General features: G+C 40.3%; 3 protein-coding genes and 2 non-coding genes across 5 annotated transcripts; 2 read left to right on the forward strand and 3 right to left on the reverse strand.

The window, feature by feature from the left end:
- Positions 1–1380: 1380 nt before the first annotated feature.
- On the reverse strand, positions 1381–3226 carry LOC126054905 (uncharacterized). The gene has a single exon (XM_049841806.2). It carries the CDS (start codon positions 3190–3192, stop codon positions 1873–1875), a length of 1320 nt encoding a protein of 439 aa, XP_049697763.2. The 5' UTR covers positions 3193–3226; the 3' UTR covers positions 1381–1872.
- Positions 3227–3766: 540 nt separating this feature from the next.
- On the forward strand, positions 3767–15121 carry LOC110371647 (ATP-binding cassette sub-family C member 4). Its single transcript, XM_064034941.1, has 29 exons — positions 3767–4001; positions 4195–4289; positions 6369–6525; positions 6600–6668; positions 6876–7077; positions 7208–7345; positions 7424–7508; positions 7578–7734; positions 8004–8217; positions 8455–8593; positions 8670–8750; positions 8827–8924; positions 9016–9172; positions 9345–9541; positions 9610–9692; positions 9768–9891; positions 9981–10142; positions 10387–10553; positions 10638–10817; positions 10903–11050; positions 11160–11310; positions 11501–11728; positions 12068–12231; positions 12484–12618; positions 12883–13038; positions 13333–13450; positions 14050–14288; positions 14603–14743; positions 15064–15121. The coding sequence occupies exons 1-29, from the start codon at positions 3925–3927 to the stop codon at positions 15100–15102; spliced, it is 4101 nt and encodes a 1366-aa protein (XP_063891011.1). The 5' UTR covers positions 3767–3924; the 3' UTR covers positions 15103–15121.
- LOC126055117 (U4 spliceosomal RNA) lies at positions 13820–13959 on the forward strand. The gene has a single exon (XR_007511242.1). It is a non-coding gene; the product is annotated as a U4 spliceosomal RNA (small nuclear RNA).
- Positions 15122–15225: 104 nt separating the features above from the next.
- On the reverse strand, positions 15226–24333 carry Sec5 (Secretory 5). Its single transcript, XM_064034942.1, has 17 exons — positions 24063–24333; positions 23780–23932; positions 23493–23685; positions 23144–23255; positions 22795–22954; positions 22320–22534; positions 22120–22235; positions 21892–22028; positions 21129–21313; positions 19636–19809; positions 19200–19352; positions 18747–18941; positions 18220–18398; positions 17588–17819; positions 16531–16718; positions 15733–15792; positions 15226–15467 (listed from the first exon to the last, which is right to left on the reverse strand). The coding sequence occupies exons 1-17, from the start codon at positions 24169–24171 to the stop codon at positions 15383–15385; spliced, it is 2646 nt and encodes an 881-aa protein (XP_063891012.1). The 5' UTR covers positions 24172–24333; the 3' UTR covers positions 15226–15382.
- On the reverse strand, positions 17007–17146 carry LOC126055128 (U4 spliceosomal RNA). The gene has a single exon (XR_007511253.1). It is a non-coding gene; the product is annotated as a U4 spliceosomal RNA (small nuclear RNA).
- Positions 24334–24642: the final 309 nt, after the last annotated feature.

The raw sequence follows: 24642 nt of genomic DNA on the forward strand, positions 1-24642 counted from the left end.
TATTGAGCTAACTAAAATATACGATCAATCCTTATACGCGTACCCATATAGATGTATACATCTGGGTAAGCGGTAGCTAGCCAAAAACGATTTTGGTGAGATTCTGGGCCCTGCGGGTAGTCTGTCCTTGTCATGTCTGATGTCCTTGTCTGACGTCTTGCCAGTTGCCAGTTCAACTCATAATACGGTTTGGTATTTAAATGATTGAACCTTTTATAGTTTGAATATAATTTATCAAAACGAATTATTCACATACTTTATAACTTATTTAAATGTTTCTATAATTAATTATCAGTATGTGTATTTCATTTGGCTATTGAACTCAGTTTGGTTTGGTTAGTTTTGCCATAGTTACCTTTTCGGAAAGGAACTCAATATTAACGGCTTATGTTTAACTGATCACCAGATATAGTAACAAACAGCAGACAAAAATAGTAAATGATCACCAAAATGAAACTCGCATTTTAATGTAAAACTATCACCAAAGTTTTAACACTTTGCTATCCTATTTAAGTGAAATTACTCCAAAATAAATCATTCGTAAGCCAAAAATAGTAAATGATCACCAAAATTAAACCACCATTTTAAAGTAAGATTATAACCAAAGTTTTTGAATCCTGCTATCCTATTTAAGCAAAATGAGTCCAAAAAAATCATTGTTATCCCAAAAGTAGTAAATGATCATCAAAAAAGTTTTTACATCTTGCTATCCTGTTTAAGTAAACTGACTCCAAAAAAATAAGTTCGGCCTGATAAAATAAATGTAATAACATTATGGGGACCCTTTTCCTGCACTAGCGTGGAAAATTGTCTATTGCATGCCTCTAAACAGTGCGATAAGAGTGTATTGAGAAACACATTCTTCTTCTTCTTTCTCCTGCCCTGTTCCCAATTTTACTTGGCGTCGGCGCAATATGTCATTTTCTTCCATTTTCCCCTGTCACTCGTCATACTGACACTCACGCATGCATTGCAAGCCGGACAGATAACTTAATATGGCATCATAATACTTTATTTGGTAATAAGCCTACATTTTATGGCAATCACAGTGACTTATTTAGGCAAAAATAATACATTAATTTGGTCGTCAAGAGTTGGTGATCATTTACTAAATTTGGTGGTCGAATACAATTTAAAGTGAAGTCGTGACTAAAATAGCTGGTACTATTACATTTTTAGACTTTATTTTTCTGGTGTTCAGTAGATATTTCTGGTTGCAAAACTTAGGGTATCAAAGCATTTTATGGTGGTCATTATATTTGTTCCCAATATTAACTATAACTGAAGCCATCTCGCGCAAACCGGGCTTGTACCAATGAGCACAGTCTAGAAGTAGATTACCTATAATGCGTTTGTTTTGTTATCATTGTCTGTGATGCCTATTTAAAATAAAGATGTGGAAAAATTACTATTGTTCAATCAATTTACTCGTTCTTTGCAAAATATGGATTTGAATAATTACTTCGGATTTGGATTTCTTACATGCCAGCCAGACCGACTTAAACATGAGGGATGTTTAAGTTAATAATATAATTAAATTAATTTCACGCTTGTGTTTATGGTCACTCAAGTTCGAACAGTGCCATACCAGCATCGATACATATGTACGACACACCAGTGTCAAATAAAATAGTTTTTCTAACATTAAGGACATTTATTTGGTCTCCATTAAAATTAATTTACAGTATTACATTTGTTTGTACATGTGATACGTGTAAATAAATAAACATAAAAAAGTTATATTACAAATTAATCTTTAATATTACCAATGAATATTACATAAGTAAACAACTTATCCCCTTAAAATACCATATATACCGGCAATCTAGCTAGAACATCATCTTTTCCTAAGCCTCCAAATAGTTACACGACTCAATTCAAAACTCCACCCACAACATTTCCGACTCCATCCAAAGCTCCGCCAACTCCACCCACAAGTCCACCAACTCCATCTAAAGCTCCGCCGACTCCATTCACAAGTCCTCCGACTCCATCCAAAACTCCGCCGACTCCATTCACAAGTCCGCCGACTCCACCAACAAGCCCATCGCCTCCCCCCACATGTTTACCGTGTCCACCACTATTAGTTGCGCCCGAATATCCTGAATACGATCCTCCATCTAAAGCTCCACCGACTCCACCGACAAGATCTCCTACTCCATCTAAAGCTCCGCTGACTCCATTCACAAGTCCTCCGACTCCATCCAATACTCCGCCGACTCCATTCACAAGTCCGCCGACTCCACCGACAAGCCCATCGCCTCCTCCCACATGTTTACCGTGTCCGCCACTATTAGTTGCGCCCGAATATCCTGAATACGATCCTCCATCTAAAGCTCCACCGACTCCACCGACAAGATCTCCTACTCCATCTAAAGCTCCGCCGACTCCATTCACAAGTCCTCCGACTCCATCCAATACTCCGCCGACTCCATTCACAAGTCCGCCGACTCCACCGACGAGTCCACCGCTTCCCCCACTACTAGTTGCGCCCGAATATCCTGAATATCCCGAATATCCCGTACTCCTGCCGCTACTGCCCCCTCTTCCTCCTGCTTGATAGACATGTCCGCTCGTATACCCTCCATGGTCACCTCTACCACTGCCACTGACTACATTTCCTGCTGAATACTCAGTATTACCTAGTCCAACATCTAGTTCTAAACCTACACCTAGACCGTTGGATCTATCCGAAGCTCTCCTTGAACCATCATTGCCGAGTACGTTTCCTACTAGAGAACCTACCCCACCTAGGTCCACATCAAGCCCTAACCCTACGCCAAGTCCACTCGTACTTGCCCCACCACCTTGACCCACGGTACCACCATTTCCACCTGATACAGCACCACACCTACATTTTCCACCACATTTAGAACAGTAACAGTTTGTATCAGTACGTTGTGGGCCACAGTTCTGCGTAGCCGTGTATATTAAAGCATTAACTAGCTTCATTATGATTTCTTCGCTGAGTCCACTATGCGGTGGAGGGTTGGGGCTCTCCTTTTCATCTTCTTCAAGTATTTTTGCAAGTTCCAGTAATAAGTAGAGGTCATCAAGTGTCGTGCTACATGAATCATGCTGCTCTTGCTTTGGGTATGTTGTAGTCTTATGGGGATAAACCGGATTTATTGGATATACAGGCCGGGGCTGGTATAGTGAGCTAGTAGGGTATATCCATTGTGCCTGCAACATTTTTATATTTATTATAAATACACAGTTTAATTAAATACGACTACGATTACACTAAAAAAAAATAGCTAGGTTGACAAACACTTACCCCACAAAGACAACAGGTCAAGAGGAGACAAATAATTCCAATGTAGGACAGCATTTTTTATATTAGTCAACATTTCACACCACAACGAATCCTTTTATAGATTTTCTTGTTTATTTTTATCAATATTCTTATTTAATTATTCATTATAATTTAGCCAATAGTCACGTTTGCAGTAAAGTGGATAAGCTTAACAAAGAACAAAACGCTTTATTTATTTAGGTACTTACTCACGTATCGTAAAGATTTTAGGACTTATTTATTATTTTATTGTAAATAGTGCGAGTCACATTTACATTACCTATGACTTTAGGACCAATCGGTATAATAACAGTTGGGTAGGTAACACTACTTACTTCGTAATTTTCTCATTCCTGATGATGATTTCAATTCAGAACTGCGTAATGTGATAAGCAAGCATGTACATTTTGTTTGATACCGGTATACGAACCCGTATTACCCGAAACATTAGATACCTAAAGCTGGATTACTGAAGAATATTAATGTTTTTACGTTACTGTAGAAATCTATATGTGGGTCTAAGCCAGCCGCTTGATCGTGGCTAACTAGATTATGCAATCCAATTTAGGTAGGTACAGAGGTACATGTGTTTTGGATCCAAACGATTTTATTATTGAGATCCTATCGAAATGGACACTGGGCCTAAACAGAGGAGAGAAATAAATCCTCGATATGGAGCTAACTTGTTTTCTATCTTGACATTCGGGTATGTAGTCGACTGTAGAAAGAACATAGAAAAAACGGCGTTCTAAGAAAATAGTTCAGTTTTTGGAAAATGCCCTAATATTTAAGATGAACTTAACACTTGCCGATTTATTACTCGACCGCTAGCCAAATAAGCTACTGTTACTTTGAAAGTGGAGTATGTACCTAATTCAAGTGAATGTTTTATTCCAAAGGTGGACACTGGAAACATTTAAACTGGGATACAGTCGTGATATTCAAGACAAAGATCTCTATGCACCCCTGCCTGAACATCGCTCCAATGTTCTCGGTAATATTTCATCAGTTATTCGTCTAACTAAGTAATCTACGACCAATGAGCAATACTTCCGCAATACCCTTCTCGACTATAGATAGGTACATGAAAGTAACCGGTTTTACCCGGAAAAAGTCCTGTCACACGTTTCCACCTAAAAAAAAATAGTTGAAACCTACCTAGAAGTAGGTTGTTACCAGGCCCGCCGCTAGCTGTTTGTTCGCCCGCGTGCAAAACCGATTATGCCGCCCTACGACTACATATTATACTGGGTTTTGTCAAAAAATATATAAGGGGTCCAGGGGTCCGGATAATGTATATCAAAGTGCTTAGAACAGATTATGGGTAACTTAAACTAACGAACTTAAATTATTTACAGCAATGTTTAATTTCAGTAAAATATGTTATTAATGTTTTTTTGTGGCTTTACCGTTGAAAAAATCAACGCATGAGACATATTTCATATGTAAGGAAGCGCGAGCGAAGCGAGCGCGAAATTTATTTAGTCTAAGGACACAAAAGTTAAGATATGCACAGAAATGAAGTACATGAAGCCGCGAGCGCGATTTTTTCCTTAGAGTTTTCATGAAGTAAACATACCATAAAAAGCCAAAGTGAACAAAAAGCTATAACGGACGTGCGCGAAAAATGATTTTTCGGAATTGAAGGCCTCAACAATTAAACAAAGATAAATTGCGATCAGTGCCGGTTTTAACTCAACCAGCGGTTGCTGGTTGGTGAATGCAAAAACACGCGAATGAGTCTTCTGATTGCGCGAGCGAAGCGAGCGCGAAATTTTTTGCAATATTTTAGAACTCAAAACAAAAATTAAATTATTTTTTATTAATAAATTATTAAATAAATTTTTCCCAAACGTACATAAGTCTTTGTTGATGATGGCGCCTATGTATTAAAATTTTGGGACTTAAAGTAGTACCGTAAATACGAAAGTTCATATGGAAACTAGAAGTTACTTTCTTATTAATAAAAGAACTTAAAAGAACGCTCCCTTTTTGCTAGGGTAGACTAAAAAAATCTTGAAAAATAAAAACAACCGTAAAGTGAAGCAAGCCCGAAAATTTTTGAGTTTTGGATCACTAAAAGTCCTAAACATATATAGTAAAAAGCGACAGTGAAGTGAAGAAGCCGCGAGCGAAGGGAGGGCGAATTTTTTTGAGTATTCGGACATTAAAAGTAGCTATATGTGATAAAAAATTGAAGCGTAAAGTAAGGAAAACGCGAGCGAAGCGAGCGCGAAAATTTTTGAGTTTTGGGACATAAAAGTAGTGTTTCTTCGATAATTTCTCAAATTTAACGCCGAATTAAACACAAATTTGCCTTGGGTGCCCCTGAGCCCGCGGCGCCCGGGTTATTCGCACACGCTGCACCATAGGTTAAGATGGCCCTGATGCTATCCATTCATTTGGATACAGTTCTTGTAAGTTGCAATCTTTGATGAAATTTAAAACAAAAATAGGAGTAACATTCTGATCAAGGATTGGTATATCCGGCGCCCTGGGCCGTCGCCCAACCGCGCCCTACCCTAAAACCGCTACTGACTGCGATATCTGACATGGAGGCGCGAGCGCAGCTAGCGCGAATTTTTTTGGGGATGCAAAGGATGAACCCGTCAAAATTGATAGGGGACGACCAAAGCGAGGGCGGTTTTTCTGAAATTTTATTGCTAATCTACTCATCTATTTTTAGTAAAAATATTTTTATTACGTAATTATGGTTTAATTTTGCCGTATGGGTTAATTTTGCCGCCCCCTAAATAGTGCCGCCTAGGGCACTTGCCCCCCCTGCTCTCTCCCCCACGCTACGCCAATTGTTGATCTTAAATCGTAATAATTTTTAATTTTGAAAATGATCAACAGATGTAACTGAAACCGGCAGTGTAAGTAATATTCTTAGCGCTATTGCTGTGTTTGGAAATATTGAAATCAAATAATTGGTAAAAAGATATTGTTTTTTTTTTTAATATAACGTGATAAGTCGCTCGATTTGCCGCCCCCTAGGATGTGCCGCCCGCTTACGGCGGGCCTGGTTGTTACCTATTTTTAATCACATTTTAAAGGTCTAACTACATTATAGGGGATGCTGTACAAAAAGCTTGGGACCGGGAAGTGCAGAACGCCAGGCGGCGCGGACCAAGATGCAAACCCAGTCTCTGGAAAGTGCTCATCAAAGTATTTGGCACTGAACTCATGCTGTACGGCCTCATCTTGGCGGCTATGGAATTTCTTATCAGGTAAAGTTTCACGCACATGATCAAAAAGTAGTCCAAACCAAACTAAATAAACAAAGAGTTCGTTTTCTGAACAGGTTGCAGCAGCCATTATTTCTTGGGCTACTGCTACGTTACTACAGTCCCGTCCAAGATGATAATCAAACGTAAGTGTTTTAAATATTTAGCTTGTGTAGCGAAATCAACCATTAGTTGATGAGTTAAAGGCCAGCCACTGTTGAATAAGCCAAAAACTACATCATGTATTTAAGTTACATAGGTACAGTTCCTTAAAAAAATACATAATAGATTGCTGAATACCGTTGGTATTGTTGAACCTTCAATCCATTAATTTACACCTGTATTTCATTCAGGAACAACTCCACGTACTTGTACCGTTTGTTCTCGTACTACGACATGGAAGGGAGTGTGTCTTGGGGCGAAGCGGTGTTCTTCGCGTTTGGCATCGTCTTCTGCAGCACCTTCAACATCATGGTGCAACACCCCTTCATGATGGGAGTCATGCATATGGGGATGAAGATGAGAGTTGGCGTCTGCAGTCTTATTTATAGAAAGGTATTGTATATAGAACCTTAAACGTGACATTGCAAAAAAGGTAGCAGTGGCTATTCTTAACGAAATGCTGACGAAAGTAGAGAGACAAAGGAGAGTGAAAGTCATTATACTTCGAAACTAATACTTCCAGGCATTGAAAGTGAACATCCAGGCGATGACGGAGAGCAGTGGTGGGTTAGTGCTTAACCTTATGGCAAACGATGTCAACCGCTTCGACACGGGACCACTCTTCGCTCACTATCTGTGGATAGGACCCGTAGAAACCATGGTACAAAACAATAAATGATTATTTTATAATAATGGGTAGCTTGTACATCTACTTATTAGGTATACTTAAATTTTGCAGTTGATGACAGTTTATTTGTATCGGGAAATGGGCATGGCAGCAGTGTATGGATCTCTCATCATCATAGCAGTTATACCATTCCAAAGTAAGCAGAACTAATAGAACCTTTTTGAAAGCTATAATTTACCCCACAAAAACGTTTAATGGTTTCCAGTATTTTTGGGAACAAACACTGCTTACTACAGAAAAGGAACCGCGGAGAAATCGGACGAGCGAGTGAGACTGATGAAAGAAATCATTATGGGGATGGAAGTTATCAAAATGTATACGTGGGAGCAACCGTTTAGGAAAATAATTGATACAGTTCGTCGGTGAGTATATAAAGGGGATCTAAATAAGGTTATTGCATTTTTAAATACGAGGGAAGTAGCTAAACTAAGATAAGGGCTTTTATATATTCTGATTATTGCAGTCGACAACCACCTACATAAACAAAAATTCAAAATTGATGAATATCTTAAACGTGCACGTGCTGCACCTGTAAATTATTTATTGCGTCACATGCCTACGCAGTTGCACACGTGAATCAAGTACAATCCAAATGCACAATGTTAGGTACAAATATAATTCTGATTAACAGCCAAGAAATATTCTACATCAAAATGACATCGTACATTAGAGGAGTGATAATGTCCTTCATCATGTTCACTTCGCGATTCGGTATCTTTGTCACGGTGTTGCTGTACGTGACGTATGTGAACCGCATCACCGTTGAGAACGTATTCTTCCTGACCTGTTACTATAATATTACGAAGCAAACTATGACGCTGTATTTCCCTCAAGCTGTTGGACAGGTAATATTTGTCCGTAACTGCTTAGTTTCTTTCAAGCTGCTTAGTAATCAATTTATTATTCTTCCAAAATTAGCTATCGGTCCTCGATATGGCTTTTGGCGTTCTCTGAGCTTAGAAAAAACTGTTCGCTTGACATTCTTGCTATCATGAAAATGCTTAGCTAAACACAGCTGAAGCCTTTTCTAGTTTTCAATCATCTGAATACGTATTACTTACCTACATCATGTAAAATTGTAGATAGCAGAAATGAACGTAGCTATACAAAGGATTCGAGACTATCTACTGAGTGAAGTCTGTAGTCTTCCTCCCAGACTACATGTCAACACCCAAGAGGTCCCAACGCAACCAACGCAGAAGAAACGAGTCACTATCTTAGGTATTATTTGTCATATCAACTTGTAGTTAAATAAATTACCTTCGGGAACTAATTAATGATGAATTTCTTAAAATAGAACCTAAAAGTTCAGAGGATCTACAAGCGCCTCAGCCCGGGAGTTCAAAGGATAAAGATAATCCGAAAGAAAAAGTTAGAGGTAATCAATTGGAGACCTTGCCATTTTTATATAGCTCAACAGCAAATTAAAATAATGTTTTTTATTGAATACACAGAGATCCGCAAAGATGAAATAGCGATACAGTTTGATAATGCTTCGAGCAGATGGTTGCGATCAGTGGGTAAAGATGACGTTTCCAATTTGGAACTGACGGTAAATTAAGTTATTCTAAAGCCCTTCATGCAACTCGTGATGTGTTTAATTCCTATTAACATTTATTATTTTGATCAAAATGGAATTGCAGATTTTCGCTGGGTCCCTTACGACTGTGATCGGGGCCGTGGGATCTGGCAAGTCTACGCTACTCCACATGGTACTGAGTGAGCTGCCCTGCTCTAGTGGCACTATGCAGACTAACGGAAGCGTTAGTTATGCCAGTCAGGACCCATGGCTTTTCGTTGGTAAGGAGTTGTAGTAGTATCACGTTTTTGGGATAAGAAAATCAACTCGAAAGGAGAATGGGCGAAATGTTTCGATGTTGGTCTACTTTCCCTCTATTAATGAGTCGTATATTATTTGAAAGATTACTTTTCATTAAGTATGATGTGAACTTTATCTTGCCCATTGTTACAGGTTCTGTGAGACAAAACATTCTTTTCGGCCAGACATTTCAAAAATCACGTTACATGGAGGTGTGCAAGGTGTGCGCGCTCGAACGTGACATATCTCTGTTTCCCCACGGAGACAAAACCATTGTTGGAGAACGTGGCGTGTCCCTCAGCGGAGGTCAACGCGCCAGGATTAACTTAGCCAGAGCGGTTTACAAAGAGGTGGTTACATAATCCAAAGTTAGTTGTATCAAGCCATGGTTTATATACAACAAATGGTTTTGTTTCAGGCGGATATCTACTTATTGGATGATCCACTTTCAGCTGTAGATACTCAAGTCGCTAAACACATTTTCGAAAGGTGCATCAAAAGGTCTGTAACGCGCCAAGCTTAGCCTACGATTATAATTTCTTCTTACAACTTAGCATTCTCCATTCTAATTCGCAGATATTTGGCCAATAAGACCGTTGTGCTGGTAACTCATCAACTGCAGTTTATCAAGTCTGTAGATCAGGTTGTAATACTGGACAAAGGAAAAATAATCGCAGATGGAGCTTTTGACGAACTTGACGTAATTATTACTTTTGTTTGAAAAATCACAGAGACGAGAGACAAATACGGAATTTGGATTGAAATCTTGAATATATTTTTTTCTTTCAGGAAAATGAACTAAAGATAATTAAGCTGATGAACGAAAATGTGCGTGAAGTACATGAAGATGAAAATATGCAGGGCGTCCAAAGCACTTCGATGCTATTTCAGCACAGTACTTTAAGCTTGCACAGACGGCATTGGTCTATGATGCTCGACAATAGCTGTGCTGTAAGATAATATATATTCTTATATCCTCAAATATTCATAACCATTATCAGTCTAACCTTTTGGAAACTATGTTGATGTTGGTGATAGCTTCCGGGCTAACCGAATCCAGCTGTATTGTCCATCTGTCCCCCTCCACCCAATTACAACTTATTCCTAAGAAGATTCAATACTTTTAATCAATCTACATACAGTTAATTCATCAGTCCCGTTCAGTAAATTCTTAAGTATTCAATAATGATTTCAGGATCAAAAGCCTGAAGCAGAGGCACAGACCATTGGTCGAGTGCAAGGTTCAGTGTACCGCGAGTACTTCATGGCGGGAGCTCCATTTTGTTTCTTCATCATCGTTTGTTTCTTGTTTCTGCTCGCACAGTTTTGTGCCAGTGCTTGCGATTATTGGATCAGTTTGTGGTAAGGCCAATACTTCACTTTATATTTACTTTTCATACTTTATGGCCTTATTAACTTCAATATGCCATGTCGATGTTGTTTCAGGAGTAACGTCGAGGACCGATTGTCGGGAGACCCAACAACGGACGTTCTCATATGGGCAGAGTGGGGGTTGGGACGAAGGGAGTTCGTTTATATTTTCGGCATAATTACTTTGGCAACAATCATGGTCGCTTTGATACGAGCGTTCTTTTTCTTTTCTTTGTGCATGAAATCTTCTATCAAGTTAGTATTAAACAAACTTTGACCAAGTAGGTAGTATCATGGTTTAATTTCAGGGTTCTATTTAGTATCTACCTTCATTTTCTAGGTTACACGACCAAATGTTTGAATCTATTTCGCGATCGCCGATGAGCTTCTTCCATAGCAATCCGTCAGGAAGAATTCTGAATAGATTTAGCAAAGATATGGGCGCTGTAGATGAAATGCTGCCACAAGCTATGATTGATTGCTTTCAGGTAAATAACATTTAGGTATAGCACATCTTTTACCAAATAATAGGTATCCTAGAAAAAAGGGTCCTACAAAAGGCACGTAGGTATAAATAGAATTGTATTATTTTTACAGATAATATTAAACCTGGCAGGAGTCCTATTGGTGATATTGATGACAGACATCACTCTTTCGATTCCTATCGCAGCTGCAATGGTGATATTCTATATCTTCCGCGTGATCTACATCAGAACTACTGGAGCTGTCAAGCGGCTTGAAGGAATCAGTAAGTTATTTTGAAACAAACTAATTCATTGCTTAACCACCCTATTCAATTAGTTATCTCTCATTGTACATATCGTTAATCACTTTAGCCCTTGTCTTCTTATGAACTTTACCGCTAAAGATGTATCAGTATAATAGACCATACATAAATATTTTCTGAATAAATGCTCAATAGAATACAATCTCACCAGCCCGCAGTCCTGTCTTCGGTCACGTGAACGCCACGATCCTCGGTCTGGCCACCATTCGATCGTTTGGCGCCGAGTTCCTCCTAGCCGAGGAGTTCGATCGTCATCAGGACCTGCACAGCGCCGCTTGGTACCTCTTCATAACCTGCAGTCGGGCGTTCGGATACTTTTTGGACCTCATCTGTTTGATGTTCATCATGTGTGTCACTTTCAGCTGTTTAATGAAGACGGGTTAGTAGTGCTTAATCATACAAAATATAATTTTCCCCCAAACTTCAGATAAAAATTTGAGCTGGATCTATAATGGCTGGAGGCCGACCCGACCTCAACATAGCTAAAAGGGGCTTGGTAGATTGTGACTTTTTTGCATATATTTTCTACTTTATTTTTTAGTTTTTACTACTTACTAAGCCGTAGGAGTATACGGAGTTTTATGTGGAGATCGATATGCGAAAGAGTTCCCTGGTGACGATGATGGTTAAACCGCCCATGAAAGGTGGAAGGTAGTCCTTAGTCGGCATTATTTTATTACCTTGAGCTAATTCTTTTAAACAAACTTCTGCATTTTAGATATGGACGGCAGTAACGTCGGTTTAGCGATCACTCAATCCATATCCCTAACTGGTATATTCCAATGGGGCATGCGACAGTCAGCCGAGATGGAGAACCAAATGACCAGCGTTGAGCGAGTGCTGGAGTACACTAAACTGCCTCAGGAGTCTGGCTTGAGAAGTGTAAGGAAGTATTACATGAAATACACTTGATGAATATTGAGCTTTAATGTAGGTGACCGAGAGCTTAATTTTGTTGATCCTTGGTTACGTCAGCTAATTAACAAAATATTGCTAGATTATTAAAATAAATAGCTGTATTAATTCAATGGATTAAACAAAAATACACTTATCTAGCTAGCTGGAATTTATTAGTTAAAATTTCAAACTATCTAAAGTCGTTATCATATCTCTTACTCAATTTTTTAAAAACAGTCTCAAGACAAGAAGCCCCCGGCGGACTGGCCAGCAGAGGGCGCGATAAACTTTGATAACTTGAGTCTGAAGTACTCTCCCGATGGAAGCTACGTGCTGTTTAAACTAAACGTCTCCATTCGACCTCGGGAAAAGGTACATTTTTACTAACCACAGAAAAATGTCCATTGTTATTCGTATTTAACCACAGATAACGAACATTTTAAAGATTCGGGTGTAGCTTGTGGCCTTGTACTTAGTCATATCTTGTTCTAATTAGACATATCTGAAAACATAAAAAAAGGTAAACTAGTGTACTTTGATGGTTTGGAAGTACCTATGTAGATAATGAGGGCATCTCCTGTACCTTCCAGCAGATTATTTTCAAACATTTTCTATTGTCGTTTGAAATATTTGCAGATCGGCATCGTTGGTAGAACGGGCGCGGGCAAGTCGTCCATCATACAAGCGTTGTTCCGATTGGCGTACTTAGAGGGAACAGTCACTATAGATGGCGTTGATATCACTAGTATCGGACTGCACGATTTGAGGGAGAAGTTGTCTATTATTCCTCAAGTAAGATATATCTATAAACACTGAATATTGATGTTATTCGCCAAATGTCATAGAATAAGGTCTTCAGCAGCTTGTGAACTGCTATACTATGCTATGCTGTTTACGGCAATAGATAGTGGTGCATAAGAAAAATATAGATTTATAACCGTGTGAATCTGGGACGGTCTAACCTGCGTAAGATCAGGGTCTAAAATATTTAATCTAATTTAAGACTGCATTAATAAAACATATATACTTGTTTTACACATACACACTTTCTTAGCCAATGGTAATAAATAAATATTTCTGAAATAGGAGCCAGTACTGTTCAGCGGTACAATAAGAAAGAATTTGGATCCATTTGACCAATATCCCGATGCGCTGCTAATAAAAGCTTTAAACAATGTTGAATTGCAGGCAGAGGGAGACGAGGGTTAGTCATTATATTTTTAATATAACACGTTAAGTACAAGGTTTTATCCAATAAACGAATGTTTCATTGGAAGAAGGGAATAAGTTCTAGAGAGACAAATTCGTTTGGAGTGATGCAGCAATTCAAAAGCTGACCTACTTCCATTATTATAACCCTTGTGACTGATTCTCCGTTCCCCTTTACGCATTGACTCTTCTTAGCCAATATAACCTGTTCGCTTTTGAAAATACATGCAACACAATAGCAGCTCCTCACCCTCCGTAATGTTAGTTCCCTTGAAGCAACTAGATGGCGTTGCGGTCGAGTTAGCTCGCGCTATCGTTTGCTGCGGCGGGTTTGGTGAGGCGGGCGGCGCCGCGTGGCACAGTTAACTTTGCGCAGAGGCAATATCGTAACCAATGAGGTTAATCCGAGGTGCGATTATTGCTAGTTGAAAACTTTACCAATACCCCGCCGTGTGGACGTGAAATACCGTCCGCGATGGCAATTTTTGAATGGCCGTTATTGGCCTAAGAATACACAAAAAACCTAACATAATATTAGGCAGCTAATCTTCAATTACTTATACGACCTAGTTAAACATAAATATTTTCTGGCAGATTCTCTATACAAGCAAGTAGCAGAAGGCGGTTCGAACTTCAGCGTGGGAGAGCGTCAACTCGTATGCTTAGCCAGGGCGATTGTACACAACGATAAGATACTGGTGTTAGACGAAGCAACGGCCAATGTGGATGCACAGACCGACAAGCTCATACAAACGGCTATCAGGCTGCACTTCAATCAGTGTACCGTGCTCACTGTGGCACACAGGCTCAATACTATTATTGATTCTGATAAGGTTCGTTGTTATTTAAAAAATATATGTATATTAATACTGGTTTTGAACATATTCCCTTTTCAATTAAATTGCTATTTATGTGGTATATAAAATGAGTTTATACATGGCGAATGGCACCAGGTCTTCCACCACTCAGGCAAAGAAATTGATAATAACATAAAAATATAAAAGGTGGGATTTTCATGAAATAAGCCTACCTAACAGAACTTCAAATGCTATGGAAAATATATTTTCAACGGAAACGGAAAGTTCCACGGAACTTTCAAGTACTGAATTAGATCTACAACTTTATCATCCCTATCTATTTTTCCCAGATATTAGTGCTAGACGCAGGTCGTCTGATGGAGTTCGACCACCCACACATACTCCTGCAGAATAAGAAGGGATATTTCCGCAAGATGGTCTCGGAGACCGGCATGAATATGGCCTCGCTTTTGCACAAGCAAGCTGCACAGGTACATAAGTACTTTCATTTATTAACGACTAACTGTTTTATGTGGTTTCTTCGGCATTCTGTGGGTAATATGTCCCGTACCCGGATAAAATATACTTATATAGCCTTTATTATTCAGGGATAGATAGTAAATAGGTTCAGTAACTCGCAGTATATAAACAAAGAATGAATTGTTTTCGTCAGATAATTGGCCAAATATCAAAACTAACGTTTTTCATCTTAGTTAGACAAGATTATTTAATTAGTATTGATTTAGCTCGTTTATTTAAAATGTGTTAAATGAGACGATATTATTGTCAACCTTATACGTTTGTCTTACAGAGTTACATGAAAATGCAGGAAGAAAATGTCTCAAATTAAACGCTCAAGATTATATTTGACATTAATATATTTTTATATTTAACTTACATATTTATTTATAATTTAACATTATATCTTAATTTTAAATAAATGATTTCAAATAATATTAATACGAGTCTTATAAATTATACGAAATACATTTTTAACGTCTTTTTAACGCCTAAACAATTCGTAAATACATAATTCATATAAAAAGCTTTTGGTTTTGAACCAAATATACATCTAAGATAAATAATACTATGATGCCTATATGTTCTACATACAAATAAAATGTTATACATTACACAGTCTCCATATTACAGTTTAAGCTGGCCAACTGCAGCTCCATTCTTTTCTTGAAGCCGTCGACAATTTTGTCCATCCGTCTGCGAAATAAATACATATTTATTACAGCTCTTTCACAGACATTCAACATCAACAAATATTTGCTATACCAAATATTTGTACATATTAATTTAATCACAATGAAAATATGAGCATGTTTTTTGAACTTATCTGTCACCTTCAAAGCACATGTGAACCGTCTCAATGCGTTAAAGATTCTCAGTTTAATATCAATAGTGAAATCCGAGAAAGAACACAATTAACAAATTAACCGGTAACTCAAATAATATGCTGTTATGAATTTACCTTTGTTCTTCTTCGCTTTCGATTTGTGGGAGGCTGGCTAACGCTTCCATCAGATAGTTCCTGAAAAATTTAATCGTAAATGTTAGTAACTGAATACTGTTAAAACGTTACTTTGATCCTCACGCATTATTTATTGCTATATCTATGAAATAATTATATTTATTTATTTATTTATTTATTTATTTAACAATTTATGTACACAGTGAACATATAAAAAAGAAATAGACATAGTATAGAAATAGTACAAAGGTACTGCTTATTTCTAAATCGAAATCTCTTCCAGCAGACCCGTAGTAGGAGAGTTAGAATGAAGAGAAGTAGGTAGATAGACTGTGTAAAAGGACATAGTAAAGATATATAAATTACACACATATATATATACAAAGCAAAAGATACATACATACAAAAATACATATTTTATAAAATAACTCTATGAAGAAGAGGAGGACAAATAGTAGCTTTTGAGTTTCTGTTTAAAAGTAGCAATAGTTTGACAGTTCCTTAATTCAGGCGGCAGCGAATTCCACAACCGTACTGCGTTTACTGTGAAGGAGAAGGAATAAAAGTCAGTGGAATGGGAGGGGATCTTAAGGAGAGATTTGAGATGCGTTCTACAGAGCGCATCAGGCGAGCGAACAAATGAGAAGCGTTCTCGCAGATAGGAAGGAGTTTTGGGATTAAAAAGGATATATTTTGTGAAGATGTTGATTGCATATTTTATCAATTTTATACAGATTGACCAGAAGTAAAAAAAAATGTTATGTTGATTAACCACTTGTTTATGTACAAACTACTCACTCAGCATCACGCGACAGATGTTCAGCAGTAGCTCTATGCAGCAGTGTATACTCCAGCCTTGCTTGGAAAGCCGCGGCCGGACATGATGGCGGCGGCGCGGTGGCCGCCAGCCGCGCTAGTTCTTCGCATACGGTGGCGCAAATGTCGCGCACGTAGCGAGATGATGCTGCACCGCATACTGCGTCCACCTGGGTAAATGGTCAACTACTGAGTACTGTTCGGAAATAAACAAATGACTCATTCTCCCACTATGAAAAAGCAGGAGAACAGTGAATCTTTTCATGTAATAGGCATCCCATCAAAAGTAAAAACTATATAGAAATGACTACATTTATCATACTAGAGTTAAATAAAATTGAGATAAGAAAAACGACATAAATTGGAAATTCGGTAAATAAAACAAAAATAGTATAGATAGACATAATATACTGCAATCTCCATTCTTCCTATCCCTACACATGTCTTGGAATTCTTAGGCCAATAACGGCCATTCAAAAATTGCCATCGCGGACGGTATTTCACGTCCACACGGCGGGGTATTGGTAAAGTTTTCAACTAGCAATAATCGCACCTCGGATTAACCTCATTGGTTACGATATTGCCTCTGCGCAAAGTTAACTGTGCCACGCGGCGCCGCCCGCCTCACCAAACCCGCCGCAGCAAACGATAGCGCGAGCTAACTCGACCGCAACGCCATCTAGTTGCGTCAAGCGAACTAACATTACCGAGGGTGAGGAGCTGCTATTGTATTACTTGTCGGACTTGTTCTTTAGGTTTGGAGCCAGAAAAATAAATGAGTCATTCGCCCATTTATTTCACAGTGCGTAAAGAATAGGTTCCCACAGTAATTTTGCCATGTTTTCGACATCATATAAACTTGCTTTCTACGTATGACCCTCCTTCGTATTTTCGAGGAATCTTCCATTAAAAGTACGAAGGTATGGTGATGATAAATTCTTTGAGCAAACTTTAGATCTATTAGCAAAGCCCGCACTTTATAAGTTAATTGAGCTAGCACGATAATTTTACCAAATAAATTAAAAAAATAAAATATTACCTCAGCATGAACAGCGATCAAGTTATTGATAATCTCGTAGACATACGGCCTCGCGTCATCCACCACAGCATCGGCGTCAGTTCTATGTCTTCCCATATCCATGCTGGGCTCTATGGTAGCTACCAACGGATCTCCTTTGTGTTCCAAATACGTTTCAGCTATGGTCGTCTCTAAGTTACTCAGAGCTGTTTTGGTTTCTTGAAGCGCTTCTGTCTGTTTTGGGAAGCCGAAACTGGAATAAGTTTTTGGGGTTATAAAAATTATTAAATGAAGATAAAAATAATGCACTGACAAATAGGTAAACCGATTCTTTTTTATATATAATTTAAAATTATTAGGTATTTAATACAAAATGGCGATTACTCCAAATTTTTTTTCAGTACGTACTTAGTGTGGTTATCAAGGGTTACTTATTTTTGGATTTTATTACCTTCAATCGTTAACGAATGTTATCTAACTCGCAACTCGTACTTGTACTTATAGATTCCTTTTTAAACATAATTTTGAAATAAATTCATGCTCAGATTTTCTTCTAGTGAGATAACAGAGATAGTACAGGAATTTTTAATTTTACTTGTCTGGGGCTAATGTTAAAATTAATATTGGGAAAAGACGTAAGAAAGTAAGTTTACCTGTCAATAGCGGCAGCGATGTTAGGCAGCGTGACGCGTCTGGAGTAGTGCGCGTTGGCCCCCGCCAGTAACAGCTGCTGCTGCCAGCTCAGCCCCCCCGCGCCCGCGCCGCCGCCCTCCGGGCTTGTCTCCTCCAATCGCTGCTCCAGTGCCACTGAGAGGTTGCTGTTGTTGAACTCCTGGGGAGGAAATGATGCATTTTAAAATGATATAATGTCGAACATTTACCTTATGATGATGATGATGATGTCCTCGGCGGGTGTTCTCATGTAAGGAGAGCAGCCAACTGCGCAGAACATATTTTAGCGCACAAGCATTTGCGCAGACACAGGTGCACTCACTATTCCTAGCTCATAGCCCGATGGGTCGGCAATCTGACACGACCGGAGACCGATCAGGCGCAGGACCGATCACTAACTTCCAGGCTCCGGGCTACTTTGTGCAAGCCATTTACCTTTTAGTGACGTAGGAAGTCGGCAGGGTCACTGCCCTCGCCCAGCAGGGGACACTATCTGCTGTTAGTTCACCTGATCAGCATGATGTAGCGCCAGCTCCTCCAGCACAGACACGTAAGCTAGCAGTATCTGCTGCGTGTGCTTCTGCAGCACGGCACAGGGGTCACTGCCCTCGCCCAGCAGGGGACTCTCTCGCCGCCCGCTGGTCACCACACACTTGTGGATCGCGGAGAACGCCTCGTTTAGGTAAGTTTCCAAGAGATGTGGCTGGAAGAACAAAATAGTTTTGTGTTAGGAGATAAATCTCAAATTATGCCAAAGGAAGTTCAAAGATTTCACTGAAATGCTTGAAAATATGCGCGTCATATACAGCATAATTGGCTTCTTTATTTCAGACAATCCTACGCATATTTTTTGGGCCAAAATAAATTGGAAGGTCAGAAAATTCTTCCAGATCAACAAACATTCCAAAACTACAATAAGAACAACATCTTTCAAAACTATATTACAAAATACAATACTCACAAGATTAGTAATAGCTCCATAATCGGTATACTCCTCGATCTTCCACGTCTCCTTCTCAGCGAGACCTTTGACTCGCTTGTGAGCGCGTTGTAGGAACACCGTCATGCCGTGCACGCGGTAGTCGAAGATCACCTTCTCGACAATGCTGAGCGGCTGTCATTTTGTTGAATAACAAGGTAATAAAAATAACATTATGTATTCGAAAACACACAAAAAATATATAACTTCCTCTCGTATATTCGGATAAAAATAGACCTTTCTGTTTTACCTACTTTATTTTGGAAAGGGATGAATTTAAATTTCACGGCATTATCTGTAGCTGTTATCTTTCTAGATTACTTTATCTTTTGAAAAAATATTCAGAATTCGTCGCAATAATAAAGAAGAAAGGCTAAACATATTTTAATACATTTTAAAACTTTTAACTACACAATACCTGTGACGGCAGATCAAGTTTGAGCAGCGAATCATAGGCCTCCCTCAAATGCCTCAGATTAGCGACGAGTCGCACGCGCAGTGCGTCCGTGGGCAGCAACTTCCCGCCGCCGGGTGACAGCAGGCACGCTCGCATGTGCTCTGAGAATAGCTGTACTGCTGCTATTATCATCTCCTGAAATCGTAGAATGGAGATTTTAATAATGGGGTATGCAAAATTCAAAATAAATTTCTGACTTCTATGTTACAGGCCTGCACCTAGTTTAGGAGTCACAGTACCTTTAATTGTTGACCTTAATAAGCCTTTATGTTCATAGTCATAGTTTAACAATGTAAAATAATAAATAATATGCTAAGAAATGGGGTATAACTGATTATGTGGATTTTATTGTGGTAGGTGCTGTACTATAAATTGGGCGAATTATTTATTTATTCTTTATGAATATGTTCTTTGGAATTTTCAGGTGTGTTTTAGAGGATTTTGTGTTGATTTCTGACACTTAAGCGAATATTACAATTTTATTGTTTTTAATATGCCTTGAGTTCCGCCTGGCGCTGTGCACTGGCGGGGTCGCCGGCGAGCTCCCCGGCGAAGTAGCGTCGCGCGAGCGGCCACAGCGCGTGCAGCTGCGCCGCCAGCGCGCTGCTCCACCCGCCCTCGCATCACTCTATACCTTGAGTTCCGCCTGGCGCTGTGCACTGGCGGGGTCGCCGGCGAGCTCCCCGGCGAAGTAGCGTCGCGCGAGCGGCCACAGCGCGTGCAGCTGCGCCGCCAGCGCGCTGCTCCACCCGCCCTCGCATCACTCTATACCTTGAGTTCCGCCTGGCGCTGTGCACTGGCGGGGTCGCCGGCGAGCTCCCCGGCGAAGTAGCGTCGCGCGAGCGGCCACAGCGCGTGCAGCTGCGCCGCCAGCGCGCTGCTCCACCCGCCCTCGCATCACTCTATACCTTGAGTTCCGCCTGGCGCTGTGCACTGGCGGGGTCGCCGGCGAGCTCCCCGGCGAAGTAGCGTCGCGCGAGCGGCCAGCGCGTGCAGCTGCGCCGCCAGCGCGCTGCTCCACCCGCCCTCGCATCACTCTATACCTTGAGTTCCGCCTGGCGCTGTGCACTGGCGGGGTCGCCGGCGAGCTCCCCGGCGAAGTAGCGTCGCGCGAGCGGCCACAGCGCGTGCAGCTGCGCCGCCAGCGCGCTGCTCCACCCGCCCTCGCATCACTCTATACCTTGAGTTCCGCCTGGCGCTGTGCACTGGCGGGGTCGCCGGCGAGCTCCCCGGCGAAGTAGCGTCGCGCGAGCGGCCACAGCGCGTGCAGCTGCGCCGCCAGCGCGCTGCTCCACCCGCCCTCGCATCACTCTATACCTTGAGTTCCGCCTGGCGCTGTGCACTGGCGGGGTCGCCGGCGAGCTCCCCGGCGAAGTAGCGTCGCGCGAGCGGCCACAGCGCGTGCAGCTGCGCCGCCAGCGCGCTGCTCCACCCGCCCTCGCATCACTCTATACCTTGAGTTCCGCCTGGCGCTGTGCACTGGCGGGGTCGCCGGCGAGCTCCCCGGCGAAGTAGCGTCGCGCGAGCGGCCACAGCGCGTGCAGCTGCGCCGCCAGCGCGCCCGCCGCCGCCGCGCACCACGCGCCGCGCACGCTGCTCCACCCGCCCTCGCATTCACTCTCCTTTAGCTTGCGCTTGCCTGGAAAAAAACATTTTTGGGGATGCTAGGTAATAATCGAATGAGCATCCGTCACTGGGGCCCCCTTAATCACCCCCGCTGCCTTCGTCCCGTTCCCAGCGTGAACCGTAGAAGTGTCACTATCTAGCTGGCTACTAATAAAATCACGCTTTAGTAGATCTCCCCACATTGGGCGCGCGTCGCGTGGTGTCGCCGTGTGACATGTGTGTAGCGAGCGCGTGATGCGCACGCGGCGACTCGACTTGGCGTTTAACCCCCTTCAGTCAAGTCAGTCACAGCGAGAGGCAGGGATTGCGATCGAAAGGGTAACAACGCCGCGTACGCACCGCGCGCAAAACACTAGCTTGTTTCCCACAGTTTCACCCACTCCCCAAGAAGCCATATATCCGAATAAGATATAGAAAGAGTCACCCGGGGATAGTTCAACTCCCAAACAATTTAATCTTTTTTAATTTGGTAGGTGTTCCAGAGCATTTATATAAAACTAGAGAATTTTCGACTGACTCACATGTATATGTATAAAAAACAAATCAACGTATCAGAAATGTAAAAAGAACAGCATGAAAATAAAATATTACCTTTCTCATTGGACTCCTGCTCCTCCTTGAGTTTGAAGTGATCCTTGACCTTGTTCATGAGGCTCATGAGGTACTCCTTGCGACTGGTGATGGCAACCCACGCCGCATCGCCTTCCCAGTTCAGACTTATAAGTAACCTGTAAACGGGTATTTAAATTAGAACTTTAAGAACTATTTTATATTAAAAATAAACAAAAGACCTTTTTGACAAAAGTTAGGAAACCTTACCTAATATACTTGGTTTGCTCTTGAACATTGATAGGCATAGTTTTCATTCTCAAGTACAACTTTTCTTTCAAATCTTCGATTTTCTTGTCGATTTCGGCGAGTATCTTTTGGAACAACTGCAAATACAATAAACATTTACATTAATATATATATTTAAAAAAATGGCTTTATTTATACACTCCAAAGTTATGTAAACTTACCTTAACATCAGTATTTCCAAAAAGGTTCTTCACTCTAGTATAGTCATTGACCACTAGGTCATACTCCTTCTTTCTAATATTCCTGTCTATGGATGCTGGCAGTTGGAACAAGAACTTATGACGCGTTAATAGCGAAAGAGCTTCCCGAGTCTTGTCTGCATTTTCCTTGCGGGATAATATCTCAGAGAATAATGAATCTGCTAGGGTTATCGATTCTGAAATGAAATTGAACCTATTTTAACAATTTTACTAATTTAAGTTAAAACCATACCTCCACTGGTCATTGCAATAAACAAAATCTAAGCTTTTCAATCAAAGATAATTACATAAGGGAGTACATAGGGAACATAGGGGTATGTACTAGAAAGTTTATATGGGGATTAGATAATGAAGGATTACTTAAGAGTAGTAAATATTTATAAACTCCTTTAAACCTTAGATATGTACTACCCCTTATTAAATTAAACATACACACCCTCTATAGCAGCTTGTAAACTAGGCAAAGGTTCCTTGCCATTCTTCCTCTCATCCTCTTCATACATATTCTTGAGCAGCACCAGTCTGTCCAGTTGATCCATCACAGCTCCTGTGTTAGCCTTCAAGAAGCTCAACTGACCTTCTTTTTGACTTTCCACCTAGAAATCATATAGATCTATATTATCTCTGTATATAAATTATATTTTATTTATCAGAGTAGGTCTTACTTTTTGCCTGCGAGTGTAATGTTTGACATAGATCCGTTTTGGAATATATATTTTAGGGGCTTTAGTTTTCAAACATGCCAGTTCCATTCAAAATGCGATAGTTAACTTGAAGATACAAACCTTTCTTTGTAGGAATACCATGCCAGCTTTAAGGTCCTCATATGAAGTGTTACTGTGATGCTCCAACAAATACCAGCCTGGTTGGAAGTTATCATCAGACAGCTTGCCAGAACTGAAATATTACGTATGGCTAGAGTTGATCAAAGTTTTCTGTTTGACTGAGAGTTCTATATAAAAAAAAAAAATAATTCTAAGAAGAATCTTCACAGTTCAACATATTACCAATACATTAATTTTGCTCATTACATGAGCAATATATTGCTTATTGCAAAGGAGCTAACAAATCAATTCATTGCCAATCAATTCAAAATTACTGTTGACTATTTTACACCTGAGAAATAAAACTTACCCATCAGGGAACAATTCATTGAGTTCCTCCTCAGGGAACTTGCAGTCATCACCCTCAGTGGACAGCCCTAGTGGATCAGGAGGGGTGTATGCTGTAGGAGACATGGGTCTCCTGCCCCATGGGAGAGAAGGTGGGGCGGCTTCCTCTACCCATACTGCACTTTCTTTCACTGGGCCTATGGACTCGTGGTAACCTGGAATTTAACGAAAACATCTTTTGTAACGAGAACACTATAGTTTCACGGTACGTATTGATAATTTTATCTCAAACTATAATGGTAGTCATACCTCTAAATTGCACAGTAGAAGTTCCCTCCCCACCGAAACGTGTGGTAACGATAATATCACCGCGACCCTTGCAGGGTCCCGAGCGCGCCACTATCTTGTTCTTACTCTTCCATTCAGCGGATAACAAGCAATCACAGCCACAGATCTTCAAACCTGGAAGTGAAATAACATAAAATTTTACGCCCACTTTCTAATAGCTTTGTAAAGTGTACATACAAGCAAGGTATAGTTGGAAATCATATTTGCTTAATGAATAAACTAAAGAATGATGTTCATTACTTACCTATCAAATCTGTAGCGCTACTCCCTAGAAATTCTCCACGTATAGTAACTCGCGTTCCTGGAGGACCTTCTTTCGGAGATATTCCCGTTACTACAGGCGGTGGACCCATTTTCACTGTTTCAAGGGTGAATTTTGTGAAACACACTCACTACTTCAGGGGATTACTGGTTCTGTGTTTGATAATATAATTTATGCACCTAAAAGAATGCGGAATTTATCGAAATCACATCATCCAAGTCCGAAAGATTACGAAAACAAACAATATGTCAAATTCAAATGACAGTTAATGTCAAAATTGATCCATAGACGAAAATAGACAACGATAAAATTGAAAATCGACTAATTACAGGCACTTTCAAAATTAGGAAAGTGTAAATGGTCCTTTAGTATTTAGTACTTTTTTTTCCGCTTTTCAAATGTTTTGTTGTTCAAAGAAAATGTGTTTAACTACAAACGTTATTATTATACATACCTATTAATTATTCGAATCACGATTACCATCGTCCATCATCAGCCTATCGGACATAGGCCTCTCCAAGTGCACGCCACACGATCACACACATACGAAATTAACGAACGA

This window comes from Helicoverpa armigera, chromosome 5 (genome assembly GCF_030705265.1).
Source record: "Helicoverpa armigera isolate CAAS_96S chromosome 5, ASM3070526v1, whole genome shotgun sequence".
NCBI lineage: Eukaryota > Metazoa > Arthropoda > Insecta > Lepidoptera > Noctuidae > Helicoverpa > Helicoverpa armigera.